The sequence below is a fragment of the Pyxicephalus adspersus genome, chromosome 1 (assembly GCF_032062135.1).
Source record: "Pyxicephalus adspersus chromosome 1, UCB_Pads_2.0, whole genome shotgun sequence".
Classification (NCBI taxonomy): Eukaryota; Metazoa; Chordata; class Amphibia; order Anura; family Pyxicephalidae; genus Pyxicephalus; species Pyxicephalus adspersus.
The window spans coordinates 69,433,333-69,447,218 of NC_092858.1; the positions used below are offsets into that span (position 1 = coordinate 69,433,333).

The 13,886-nt window shown below is 39.3% G+C and overlaps 1 protein-coding gene across 2 annotated transcripts; it reads left to right on the forward strand.

The window, feature by feature from the left end:
- Positions 1 to 2,094: 2,094 nt before the first annotated feature.
- CHAMP1 (chromosome alignment maintaining phosphoprotein 1) lies at positions 2,095 to 5,263 on the forward strand. 2 transcript variants are annotated; one of them, XM_072413466.1, is made up of 2 exons: positions 2,095 to 2,165; positions 2,854 to 5,263. In XM_072413466.1, the coding sequence occupies exon 2, from the start codon at positions 2,904 to 2,906 to the stop codon at positions 4,800 to 4,802; it is 1,899 nt and encodes a 632-aa protein (XP_072269567.1). In that variant the 5' UTR covers positions 2,095 to 2,165; positions 2,854 to 2,903; the 3' UTR covers positions 4,803 to 5,263. The 2 variants fall into 2 exon arrangements, with proteins under 2 accessions (XP_072269567.1, XP_072269573.1); XM_072413472.1 differs by lacking the exon at positions 2,095 to 2,165 and adding an exon at positions 2,197 to 2,343.
- The last annotated feature ends 8,623 nt before the right edge of the window (positions 5,264 to 13,886 follow it).

Below are 13,886 nucleotides of genomic sequence, written 5' to 3' on the forward strand. Positions count from 1 at the left end.
CTCCCTGTCATGGTCAGTATTGTACACATCCTTTTGATGTATTGGTCACAATAAAATTGCACTTTTGACTACAACAACATAGCTTTGCTTCTTATTTGTGATTGTGGCACAGTTCTTTGTTACTGCAGCTTGCTCTACCACTGGCCAATACAATACAGGGGCTCAGCTGAATAGCATGCACAATTTGTTTATTCAAGCACTTTTGAATGCTAGGTTGGACATTTAAGGTTAGAAGTGAGGAAGAGGTGCTAGAGACATCACCATAATCATACCACAATCTCAGATGCTGCTTGTAAGTTCCAGCTTCCAGTTCCGATTAAGTCCAGGGAGGGGGAAACCAGGGGCTGAAGGTAATATGGTGTTGTTTGTATATCTATTTTGCCACATTAGCCCAACACTAAATCAACAGAAAAGCTTTCTGAATACCAAGGCACAAAGAAACAAAAAGTGAAAGAGCACAAGGTGTGAAGATCAATGGAACCTGCATTAGGGAATGGATTCATTTATAAAACCACAAGGCAAATAAGGCTTCAAAGAGCAGGAAACTTATAGAGTCTTTCAACGGGCTGGAATTTTTTTGACAAGACACTGTAAAGTTTCTTTTGTCAAATGATTCTTACTGCTTATCAGTTTTTTTCTTTTCTAATATAGTACACCAAGCTGCATATTAGCAACTGAGTGTACATTGGTTCCATACCAGGATGTGGTAGCTCATAAGGTGCATGAATGGGAGTGACAGCCTCCTAACTAGGATAATAAAGGTGGCTAAAGACTTGCACCTGTCAGGTGAAGAGGAAAGCACTAGGGGCTGAGAAGATTGCAAAACTTGCCCACTGGAGGGATCCTTTTGGGAGCCAAGTCTGCCAACATGTTGTGCCTGCTTTCATTATTACATTATTGGTAACAGTTCCTGGAGGGGTCTTTTTTAATTATTTATTTTATTACTACTTGAAGCAACAGCAATCTTCAATATGATGTGGAACCTATGTTCATAGCTGAAAATATATAGCACCTCAAGAGGATTATTATGAAAGATAAAGAATAGAGTGATAGGATGGGACTTTAGCCAAATGAAAGATAGGATTATGATAACATCAGCCAAAAGCTAACTTCAAAGATGGTGGTTAACACATTTAAACAGTAGATAGTTCCAGCCTCCAAGTTGTGTTGAGCTGCTGTGTTTTCTCCTTTTTGCCCCGCACCCTGGTGATCTTTGATCTCTTTTATGTTGATTTGGTAAATCTCCATTTCTCCAGGGTTGCCAAGTTTTTCTCAAACATCTCTCTGAAATAACACTGATGCGACTTGTGTTCCAGTAACTGGCTCATATACCAGTCAGTGTCACAGCATAGCAGAACTGGAGGAAAAGCTGCTGCTTATGTATGTATGGGGGATAAAACTACAAATCCTGACACCTTCAGATCCATCTGGTGTGCTGACAAGGTGAACATGGGTATATTTGCCAATAGGATGCCATACAAGTCTCCCAAGGCCAGTTTGTTCCTTTGGCATAGTTACAATTCACTATAGCATTGTATACGAAGCTGGTTCTCTTCCTGTGTTTATTCATCATAAATGTAATGAACCAATGTTAGAGAATCCATCATGTTGCATGGAAAGTCCCAAGCAAGCCACTACAATAGAGGGGCTTCATGTATTCATACTTATGGCACTTTCTATGTCTGAGGACCCCCCTCCTGCTTCCTTCCTGGGATTGGCTGAGAAGACCCCTGCAATTAGCAGATTACAGCCACAGAAACCAATCCCAGGACACAGAGTTCAGGATACTTCCAGAATCACGTAATAATGCAGAGAGGGTCAGATGAGCCTTTGTTTATTAATTTATAATCTGTGAGTTACTTTAAACAGCAATGTGCTATTTAGAATGATTCTCAAACCATTAATACATATATATTGTAAGATGCAGAAAACACTAAGGAGTCTACAACTCTCCTGTAAAACACACAGACATCATCAAGTCACTCCAGCCACATTCTACATCCATGACTATAACTACACTGACTCCCGCACACCTCAGTTACCAATGACAACACAGGTCCTGCACTAGCGTGATGACGTAGCTGCGCCCGATTTGATTGGTCCCGTGCCCCGTCGCCTGCAAAGTGACGCACGGCTGAGGGGCGGTGGTTGGCAGAGTAAGCGCGGTAAGATGTTTCTCGGGGCACCGATAGGGGTGATAATTGTACGGGGGGTCACGTGTGTATAGAGATTTTGCGGGTGGCGAAAAGTGAGCGGTGCATGGGGCACGTGACTGGCTGCTACATTGTACTGCGCACCACCAATAGATGCGCCATGGGTGCTGATTCTGCTGGCACTGCACTGGTATGTGTGTGCCGGGTGTTGGCGCCTCATATTAGAGGATTTGTGCTTAAATGAGGGCAAAATACAAAACAGAGAGGGATGGGAAGGGGGTCTCTGTACAGTATCAGTGTGCATGGTAGGGGGTGAAGGGTCCATTATTTTTATTACACAGTATTTCTATATCGCCATCATATTACGCAGCACAGTACAAAGTCCATAGTCATGTCAGTAGCTGTTCCTTATAGGAGCTCACAATCTAATGTCCGTACAATAGTCATATGTCAATAATACAATGTAATAATCTTTTTTTTGCCAATGTGTGTAATGGGGGTTGTTAAACAATTATTTACCAGGCTCAATACACGGCATCATAAAGAACAAAAAGCTTATCCAGTCTGGGGTGTGGGGTTCTTGGCATTAACCTAATATTATGAGCAGTGAGTTGGACTACAAAAATTGTTAAAAGCAAGTCAAGGTATAAATGTAAGTTTGTCCCAAATGTTTAACTTTTTTTTCTTCTATTTTATTCAGATGCTTACAGATTGACAAGACTAGATATTGCTGGTGACGGTTCAGAAATCATGGAGGTTCTGCAAAATCAGCTGGACTGCACTCGTTGCAGTTTTCATGGCAGTGACTACAAAAGTACACAAATTCACATGGGAACCATTCACCCAGAATTCTGTGAAGAAATTAATACCGCTGGCTTAGGAAAGTTAGTGTTTTACCAGAAAAGTGCACGATTGTTCCATTGCCATAGATGCTTTTTCACAAGCAAAATGTTTGCCAATGTATATCATCACATAATAAACCGCCATGCAGTGCTAGATAAAAAGGACAATGAAACAAAGCCCGTGGTTGAGCCTAAGTCAGAACCAACTTCAGAGGTGGACACTGAAAGTGTGGGAAGCGAAGATGATAAATTTAGACACAAGCGTGATCGAAGCAAGACAAATAATGTGAAGAATGACGAGAATGATACTCTCACAGCTTGGTTTGGGAAAGCACCTGGTCGGGATAACCCAGATAATTCAGACAGTGATGTTAAAAGCATGGAGAAGGTTAGTGAGATGTCTGCAGAGACCAAAGACAAGGAGTCAAGTAGTGACCCCGATTTACCTGATTATGAATCCAGCAATAATAGCAGTAACATAAGAAAACCAAACTCTTCCAAGGCCAAATTGCCCAGAGCATTTTCGGATAATGATGCAGCATCTTCTCCATCAAAGGACATACCAGAGTTTTCAGATGATGATGATGGACTCGCTTTACCAGGTGGCATACCACATTTTTCAGAAGATGAGGAAACTGTACCTCAGAAAATGCAGGCAGGGCCCTCTTTAGAAAGGGATCCTGTACCTGATCAGTCCACAATGATTGAGGATATTTCTGAGGATGAGATGTCACCTGAAGGTAAGCAAATGTCTCTATCTGCTCCAGCTCTCTCAAGGAAGTCTGAAAGTTCTTCCAAGGAGGGGGGAAATGTATCTGATGATGAGGAGGATGCCTCTGTTGTGCCAAAAGACAGCATGGAATTTTCAGAAGGGGAGCAGGAACGGTCCACTTCTCGACCTAAAAGTGCTATGGATTTCTCAGATGAAGAAGAAACTGCAAATGCTACAAAAAAATTCAAGAAGGAAACCCCAAAAGTATCAAAACATGTAATGGAGTTATCTAAAGAAGGTACTTTAGGTTTGTCTAAGGACATAATGGAGTTTTCTGAAGAAGAAGATGACACACCTGCAAGGTCAAAAGGCATTATGGAGTTTTCTGATGAGGAGGATTTGTATCCTCAGTCAAAAGATATGCCGAAATACTTGGAAGGCTATTCAACTCCCACTCGGTCAAAAGACTCGGATGATACTCCTGTGTCAGTATTAAAAGCATCATCACAAGTTTCAGAAGATGAGGAAGCACCTGATGAGGGCACATCTGGCGATCAGAAGAAGTTGGCAGGTCCAGATATAAAAATTCCAGCACGTTTGCCAGGAGTGCTGCAGTTTTCAGAATACAAAGCTACACCATGGTCCAAAGACAGACATCAAACTTTACACAGCAGAGACATTTCTCTAACAGTTCATGAAACTGTTGATGCATTAGATGATAAAGATGGGTATGTTAAAGATGAAGAAATAATGAAACATGTTAAACGCGTGAAGGGAAGGTTTTATTGCCTGCTGTGTGATTGCCGGCCTTTAAAAAGGGGCCCCATTCTGCACCATCTGATCACCAGGCATAATATGCCAAGTCCATTTATATGCAAAACCTGTGGAAAAACATTTGTTATGGAGACACACCTAAAGAACCATCTTACATCTCACACCAAAGGTCTATATAAATGTCATAGATGTAGTTTTCAGACTGACCATCCAAGGGGTTTCAAAAAACATCAAACACACTGTGATAATCGTCACAAAGAAGAGATCCTTAAACCAGTTTTGGACCAAAATGATGATGAGGATGTCAATGTGGAGGATTGACTGTAAACAATTAAAGGACTCTAATGAACTAAGTACCTGCCAGGGAACTGCACAGGACTAAAAGGGTGGAAACTTTACATAGATATTTTTCATGGTAACAGATTCTTTGTAAACCACAATTGATCTATTCTTCACTAGAGACTATAGACCCCTGGGGAGCAGCATAGTGTATTATAATAGTTACTTTTGTATGTGCAGTTAGAATTCTTCAAGGTTGCAATGAATTTATTACAAGGAAAGTATCTTGGTGCTGTTGATAAAGTGGAACTGAAAAGTGACCAGCTTTTATTTTCATTGCCTTAGTGGTGACTGTTTGAATATTGTGAACTTCATTATAGGAGTTGTGTATAGTAATGTTAAACAGAATCTGTACATCTTATCTGCTTTTCCAGTGCATTGATAGATTTCTGCTACTGTGTGTGCATTTTTTCCTTCAATACTAATGTTTTCACTTAAATACTGCTGCGTGTGTATGTGAAATTATTGATTTAGTTATGATTGTGACAATATCCTAAAATTGCATTTAATGCAGCTATTTGTGTCAGGCCTTATTTGTTAAATTCTACGGGTAGCAGGCACCTCCCCTCCTCCACTATCACATCCAAATTGGATACCATTTTCATCAAAATCAGTACAGTGTTCAATCCCAAAATGTTTTTAACTTGGGTGGGAAAAAGTTTTAGTCGGGTGGCAGCCCCTGTATTGTGACCCAACTCTTAAGCAACCACCCAAAAACAGCCGGATGGTTACTGAAAAGTGCCGGGTGGTGCACCGAGCTAAAGGAGCCTGGGGAGAAAAATGCAGTAAATATATAAAACGCTGCATAAAGCTTTCTGTCCTTTTGAATAGCTGATCCAGAGCAAGTATGGAGGTCAAAATTAATTTCTTTTACTTCTATCTGGATGTTTGTTGTAGGTAAGTGACAAAGTATTGAGGTCAGAGGCAGCTAGGCACAAAGCAAACCATAATTGTTTCCATATGTCACGCTGTAAAGTTTGCCTACAAATATCCTTTATTTACTTTGATAATATAAGATAAGCTGTAGCTTCATGTTTACTGTGACAGTCATGTAGATGCTGGTTTATGGTATTTAAAAAGAACCTTGCAGTGTGAGCACAGCAGTAAAATCTGTTATCGATCTGCCATTTAACTGCAAATGAGTTGCCAGTGGTTTTGTCTGGCAGAGGAGGAAAGAATGCCAGGAGGGATTTTTTTTTTTGTCCTTACCTTGAGAGACAAGGGATGTTTACACTGTGATTTGTGCTACTCAGTCTGGGTAGTAAAACTATGAGCATCACATCATAGAACCTGCCGACCAGAGCATATGGTAGGAACATTTCCAAAAGTAGTGTAATGGATAGGTTTAAATAATGTTACTAGGAAAAACATCAATCAATATTTGTTGCTACTGTATGTGCCTTTTTATTATTATTTATAAACATGATTTATATAGCACAGGATTTATATTAGGCAGCGCTGTACCTTAAATAGGTGTATCAAATGACAGATACAGACAGTGACACAGAAGGAGGAGAGGACCTTGCCCCGAAGAGCTTACAATCTGGAAGGTGGGGGAAGTACCAGAAAATGGGGGAGGGATATGGAATTATAACAAAAACAGTTCTTTTTGTTATGCTTGCATAAAATCAGGGGTAGCCATGCCCATTGCAGGAGGTTAGGTCGGTTGTGGCAAAGGTTTTCTGCACCCACCTATGTCAAATTTACACATAATCCTAGATATTTTTATGGCAGGAGAATAAATGTAGAATCATGAGATAAATTTGTATTTCATATTGATCCCTGTAGAGAGGAGGATCTTCTGTGTGTACATGATGTGCATATTTCCAAAAGCTGTCTGTCTGGGGCAGGGCATTTTATTGAGTGGAGCATGGGTGAGCGATAACTGTGCTGCACGTTGTATGATAATTAGCTGAAGGTATTCATGGCACAGGATCAGAACAGCATTTAGGTGAACTGTTTTATTTGGAATCAGTATGGAAATGGGAGTTTACATAATCTTACAGTGACAGACCTACTTTTAATTTACAGTTTAGCATCACTTCGCCCTCTGGCCATGAAGCCACACTATTTTAACAGAAGATAGATTGAAACTATGTACTCATGTCAGCATTTTCCTGCCTGATATGAACAGTCGGGCTCATCTTGAACAAGAATCTGATGTGTGTACAGCTTTTGCCTGTCGTTGTCCATGGATCAGTCCTGACTGCAATACAAGTGAAGTGAGGAGAGAACAGTGTGGTGCCACTTGCTCATTCTCCCCCTTCCCTCTCCATAGAGCAGAACTTGAGTGTGTATGTACACGGCTAGTTTGTTCATCTGTCACATGTTGAACGGGTATAGACTGCCTAACATCTTACCCTGTAATGATAATCAAAACTCTTCTAGTTCCAAGTGAAGGCCATAGTCATGAGAGGGAGAAGCTGGACAGCAGCAAACAAATCAGCAGCTTTTGGTATCCGTGAGCCCCTGATGCCTGTTGGTAATATTGAGAGAACCGGGTACTTGGGTCCTCTCGGTGCCTGTTAAGGAGAAAGAGGGAGGCATTTCGGATAGTTGTACTTTACAAGTACACTTGTTTTTAGAGCTAAAATACAATGATAAAAAAAAAATATTGTATCTGTTTTTATGACAAATGTGCCCCCCCCCCCAGTACAGCCTCTAACAACAGAGAGCCACATAAATTTACAGCCAGAGAGGGTTGTATCACAGAAAGGGGAAGTGACTTGGGTGGCAAGTAAGTCAGCAGGGAAGTGCTTTTAAAATGTTAAGATGGTGCAGTCTAATAGAACTCAATGAGAATTCTATAATTGGAAAAAAAAACAAAGCATACAGAGCTGTATCACCTAACATTTTATGATCTCTTTTGGAATTACAAGGAGGTTTTCCTGCTATATTAGGTAGGGAACATCCCATGCATCTTCACTTGGAGCAGGCTATATTATTAATATGCCCCACAGTTAAGTTTTGAAGCTCCGTGGGCCATGTGTTGGGAACAATTGATCTATGTAACAGAACTGTTTCCTCAATCAGATGATCCATATACATGTAGCAAAAGGAAAGTTTTTTTGCTAGGCAAAACACAATAGCAATATCGGAGATGAAATCTGTCTCACATGTATATGGAGTATAAGTTCTGTCAGCATTAGTACAAAACCTGGTATAGCTGTGTATAAAGTCAAATTAACATTTCTTACTAAACGAAAGGCAGTGTATTTTGCCGCTGTCTGTTACTTTTTTGTGTATTCTGGTGGAAATTTCCAGTCACTTTCTGTCCCAGAAGCACAGCATAACCTTGTATAAAATCTAGGTTGAAGAAAAGCAATCCGCAACCCTGCATGTTGTTGCCTGCACAACGTTTTATCACCAATCCCATGTTTTGGTGAAAATCGTCCATCGTACCTTCAGCCTCTGTGTGGATGTGGGGTTAATTGTTCCTATTATAGCATAATGAAAAATGTTATACTCCCAACAATAGGCAAAGAGGATGCATGTTTATGTTTCTGTTTGTAGACATGATACTTAGATCAGTGTTCTCCCCAGCCCCTTTTAGCTGGGTACACCACCCGGCTGTTTTTGGGTGGGTAATGATGAGTTAGGTTACAATATAATACAGGGGCTTCCACCCACCTACAATTTCTCTCCCACCCAGCTTTAAAAAAATTCCGACTTGATCATACAAAAATGTCCCGGAATTTTTTCTTCAGAGTACATTTATGGCAGTAGAAATGATCCTTGTGAAGTCGGCAAGTTTTTACATTCCACCTGAAAGAGAAGTATACTTATAAGTACTATCAAGTAACAAAACATTCTACATAAAGAGTTATAAAATAATCTAAATAATTTTATTTACCATTAAATCCTCACCTATTTGGCTATGGCATGTTACTTTTTTAAATTAGTCAAAATTAATTTTAATTTAAATGACAGTATTGAAATTTTTTGTTACACCTAGCAATTTTTAAGCCCGTTGACCCTCAATATCCCTGCTTCTGCCATACATCATGGTAACTGGAGGGTAAACAATTTGACTGTTTTATAGCTATTAGCATGTTCCACCTGGTCACTTTTACCAGGCTTTTTTTTCGGATCACATTTATAATGTTACACTTATTGGGGCATCAGTTTTGTATGGCAGGAATTGGTGGTTACCCTAGATTGGCAATTATAAACTCAATCCCTTGGCCATTGCCGCTTGGCAATTTTTGTTAGTCTAAAAAAATAGTGCCGTGTATTAATATTGATATTGTTCTGGTAAAGTCTATTTGCAGTTAGATAAATAAGCATCTATGTACACAAAGTAATTGCAATATTGCAAATACACATTTCACATACAGGTAGACCCGGGTTACATATGAGATAGGGACTGTAGGTTTGTTCTTAAGTTTAATTTGTATGTAAGCAGGGACAGGTACATTATTTTAATAAATGCAATTAGGACAGATGTTTGTCTCAACATATTATTAGGCATCGTGGTGTCAGCTACTGTATAAAATCCTCACTGTGAGCTAATCACAAACAAGCAAGAAAAAAATCTTAATGGAGCCTAGACATTCAATAACTTCTGAAGCAAGCTGTGCTTTAATATGCAAAAAGAAACAACTGCAGAGTTTGTCTTGGTCATTAAAGAGTTTCAAGAGGCTGCAAAAAGAGCTCAGTCCCCTAAGATCACCCACAACCTCAGCTGTGTTTAGCACCTCTATTCTGCACACAGCGAGCAGGGAAGCCCCGCCCCATTCATATTTAGGAGGCGTCTTTATGTCAGATGTCCTTAACCTGGGGACTACTTGTATTTGATTTTCAAAATATGGGGTGTGCAATGGCTTCTCAAAATTTTGATGTGTACCATAATCAAATGTTACTGCAAAGGCTGTAAACAATTTAAGTTAAAAAAAAACAAACTAATATGCTACTGTAATCCTATAAATATATTTTGTATCAATGTGTTTCTACATGATGTAACCAAATGTAACAATATGTTATTTATTGTGTTGCACATTAGTTTGCTCACATCTATTACATCACTACCCCCTGGTGGTCACTTGAAAATACTACATATTACAGGTTACATAGGATACAATATATATTTTCAGTTCTTAATTATTTATTAAATATTCCCAAACTATTTTAATACATTATATGATAATCTGTATTGCATTGTTTAAAACACTTGGCCTTCACTTTCCTGATTGCTACTGCTATGAGAATGCTGCTTTTTCCACCCTGGGAGAGTTTTCAGCTGTCCATCCCCCATGGGTAAGTGAGTTTCACTGCTGACCACAAGTGCTAGAGTCTCCAGGGCTACATGTGCACCTAGTTTCTAAATGAAATGTGTACCTTGTAAGATGTAGATCCCTGCACTCTTTTATGCTTGAAAATTCCCCAATATTAACAAATGTCTCTTTTAATCCTTAACCCTCTGTTGTTCAGACCTTTAATTTTTTTGTTTTTTAGCTTTTTCAAGCATTTTTTACAGCCTGCAAATGCTTTTAAAAAACTTGTAAAAAAATAGTTTAAATGAATAGGTCTGTTTTTAGTTTTTGTGGAGGCTTTTGTAGACGTTTGCAGGCATTAGGCTTTTAAAAGCATTTGTTCTGAAACTCCATGTAGCTTCTAGGGTTGTTTGGCCTTCCAAACGTCTCCGTAGACTTGCATACACCTATAAAAGCCTGTACAGGCTTTTGAAAACAAACTTTTTTTGCCTGGAAGCCTAGCTGTGTAGAGTAGGTTCCATGACCATTTAACAGCCATGTTTTTTAGAAGCAGATATGAACATATCCTAAAAGTATTGCTCACGCTTGAGTAAAGTTCCTGGTTAAGAGTTTGGTCAATTAATAATAGTTCATTTATTAATACTTATGGTATTGTGTGAGGGTAAGGCTGGCTATAATCTCATATTAAAATATTACATGTTCATGCCTGTCTGTAACTTCATACACACTAAACATTTTTCCTTCAAGCCAAGTTTGTTGTGTGTTCAAAACAACAGGTCTCCACTGATCTTTACATATTTACATCTAAAACTTCTGCAGCACATTACATTGGCACCCACTGCCTGCTGTATACAGTGAACAGCTCTACTATTGTTACTAAACAACTGGGTTTTAATGTATCTGTGTCTGTTGACAGGTGGTGTCTGGGATGGTCACACCTCTTAAAGACCATCTGGCATGGAAAATGCTCACCAGAATTTTTATTGACAGCAGGCAACAAATAGTATTTGCTTAAGCAAATACACACAATGGGTGCTGTGCTTTCTCAGGGGCACCTATGTTTTACCTTTTTTGCCTACTGAGCGTTAATGTGACTTTAGCTTCAACTGAAACCAAGTATCAGCTTCTTTCTGGCTAAATGTTGCTCAAACTGAATAGACATGCTCAAACAGTATTCTATACCCTATTTCAGTGACGTACAGTATGTACACATGTTTGAAGCCTGCTACTATAGCATCTATTGGTAATAGGATGACATCTCCTCCTGTTATAATAATATGAATGTTCAGAGCCAGATCTATATCAGGACAGCCTGGGCGCCATATAAAATGTACTTGTCTGAGGCACTCTGTGAAGTCAAATATAACTTTATTCACTTTTGTAGTCACCGGTATCATTTTAAATTTGACCTAAAGTCATGGTATAAAAATAAAACTTCAATGTAACTATGGAGGATATTAAAACCAAATATAAAACTGTGAGGCAGGGTTTGTTTCTGCACCCCCTATTCTCCCTTTAAGGCCAAGCCCCCTTTGTATTCGGAGTTAAGTACCTTCCCCACAGATGCTAGTAAGCATGGCTCCTGCCTGCAGTAATGCTTAGAAATTATCTTATACTGTACCACCACTGAAAACACATGAGCCTGAAAGATTCTCCACCAAATAATTCTTGGGGAATGTCAGCTTTAAAAAAACACTGTAAATGGTGAGATGTCTGTGTGCAGTGCTATGTGATTAAGAAACTTTTTTAAGTTTGTAGATTGAGCTTTGAATATGCAAAATATATGTATATGTTGTAAATTGTTAGTGCTGCAAAAGTTATGAGTTTGAAAAGTTTTCAGATCTGTCAACTTCCCCCCCTCTGTGACCATCTGTGCAATGCACATTATTTAAATGAGTCTGGAGATAAGAGGAGCAAGTTGTTTGCCTAACATCTGCTGAGACAATGGTTTATGTTTAAAGACTATACAATGGCTGATCCCGCCTGAGATTATACATCAGGCATATGTGATAACTGATACAATTTACTAACTTTATTTAAACTCAGGCTATGAAAATATGGCCATAAACACATAATTTAGTTGCCAAAAACAATAGTTTGTGATCATATCATAGGTCAGTATACAGTGTATAAAAATCTCCACCAAGGTTTACAACTTCCTATTAATCGCCCAAGCTTGGTAAATCCACTTCCAGCTGCTTTTGTTTTCTATCATCCTTACCTACAGGGGGATGACTCCTGTTCATACCTATCCCAATCCCCCCCCCCTCCCCCCATTAATCCTGAAACAATCAGCAATTGGCTATCATGAAACAATCAACAACCAGCAAATTCTGTGTAGGAAGATAAAGAGAATAATGAGTTGTCTGCAATGTATTGTTCTAGTATTAGCAGTGAAAAGGGTTATTAAACAACATTGTATCTCTTTATAAAGCTCTGAATCTGAAATTCAAACAATTACTTCCATTGAAACAGATGAACCTGGATGAATCTCTTCCAGGGAATGTTTCACTGCATAATAAATAGAGCCCTAAGATGCAAGATATGATAAAAATAGATAAATAGGTTTAAGTCTGAATGCTGAAGTTGTACACCCCTACAGGATATCATAACCCCCTGATGAGTGAATTAGACCTGGCCTCTGGGACATTACTAGAAGCAAATAATTCTATGCAGTATATATAGTGCAGAGAACACACTCTGGTATGTGCACTGGTATATGTGTTGCACCACTTGAGGCTGATCAGGCACATTGTTCTGCCACCTCTTGGTGACCTATGAGCCACCTTTAGCTCTTTGCTACAGGTCTTCCTTCTAATCTTTGATTGGCCAGAAGCCAAATACTGTCCCAATTAACCTTGCCCTTGATGGTGTTAGGATTATCAACTGCCAAAAGTGTGCTTTGCTGACAGTTATTTCTTGCTGATCTTATTTTTTGTATAAAACCCATTGATCTTCAGTTCTTTACCCTTTGGATCCCCTTGCTTTGGATGTAAGATACCTTTTGCAGTGTAATGAGAAGTGTAAAACCAGGTTTAGATGGTATCTGGTAGTATTCTCATTTTCCACTGGGAAAACCAATAAAGGACCTGGATAAGGCTGCAGTAAATTGTGGTTCTGCAGATTTGCAAATCGTTATTTGGGATCCAGGTCCGGAGTGCCTTGTAGAAAATGGATAGGCCAAAAACCACATTGTTCTCCCAGGCCAGAAATTGGAGTTTGCAGCACCTGCCTAGTCAATATAAAAGAGAATTAATTAGTAGTTTAGACAGCGGTTGAATTGGAGCTTGAGGCCAGGTGGCTTAGGCAGAAAGGCTGTGTAAATCTGTATAATGGGAAACCAAGAAGGTCTACAAATTTAGGTTGGCCCTTTAGCTCTGAAGAAAGAGTGTCAGAGTAAGACAAGACACAACAAGAAAAGGCAGAATTTAGTGGTCCCAATCATAGCCTGGAGGTCTAAATTTATGTTACCTTACCAGACTGTGATGACACTAATTCCCTGCAAGGGAAAACCATGTATGTTCCTTTGTTTCTATGGGTTGGAAATTAATAGAAGTGGGCAGAGTGCCCTAGTGTATGACTTTTGGCTCTGCTTTGATTTGCTCGTTTTGTGATTAGGTTTTGTTGTCTGGCGATTGGAACTTCTTATTACTGACCTTTAGGCCATCTGACTTCCCTTTTATCCAGGGCTGTGGAGTTGGAGTCAGGGCAATTTTGGGGCTATCTGGAGTCGGAGATAGCAAAAAATGTACCATACAAGGATTATGAAATTTTTGCTTAATGTTGATAACATTATTAAGGGTTATACAGTAGGATTACATTCTACATATATACATCCCCTGCATGCAGAGTA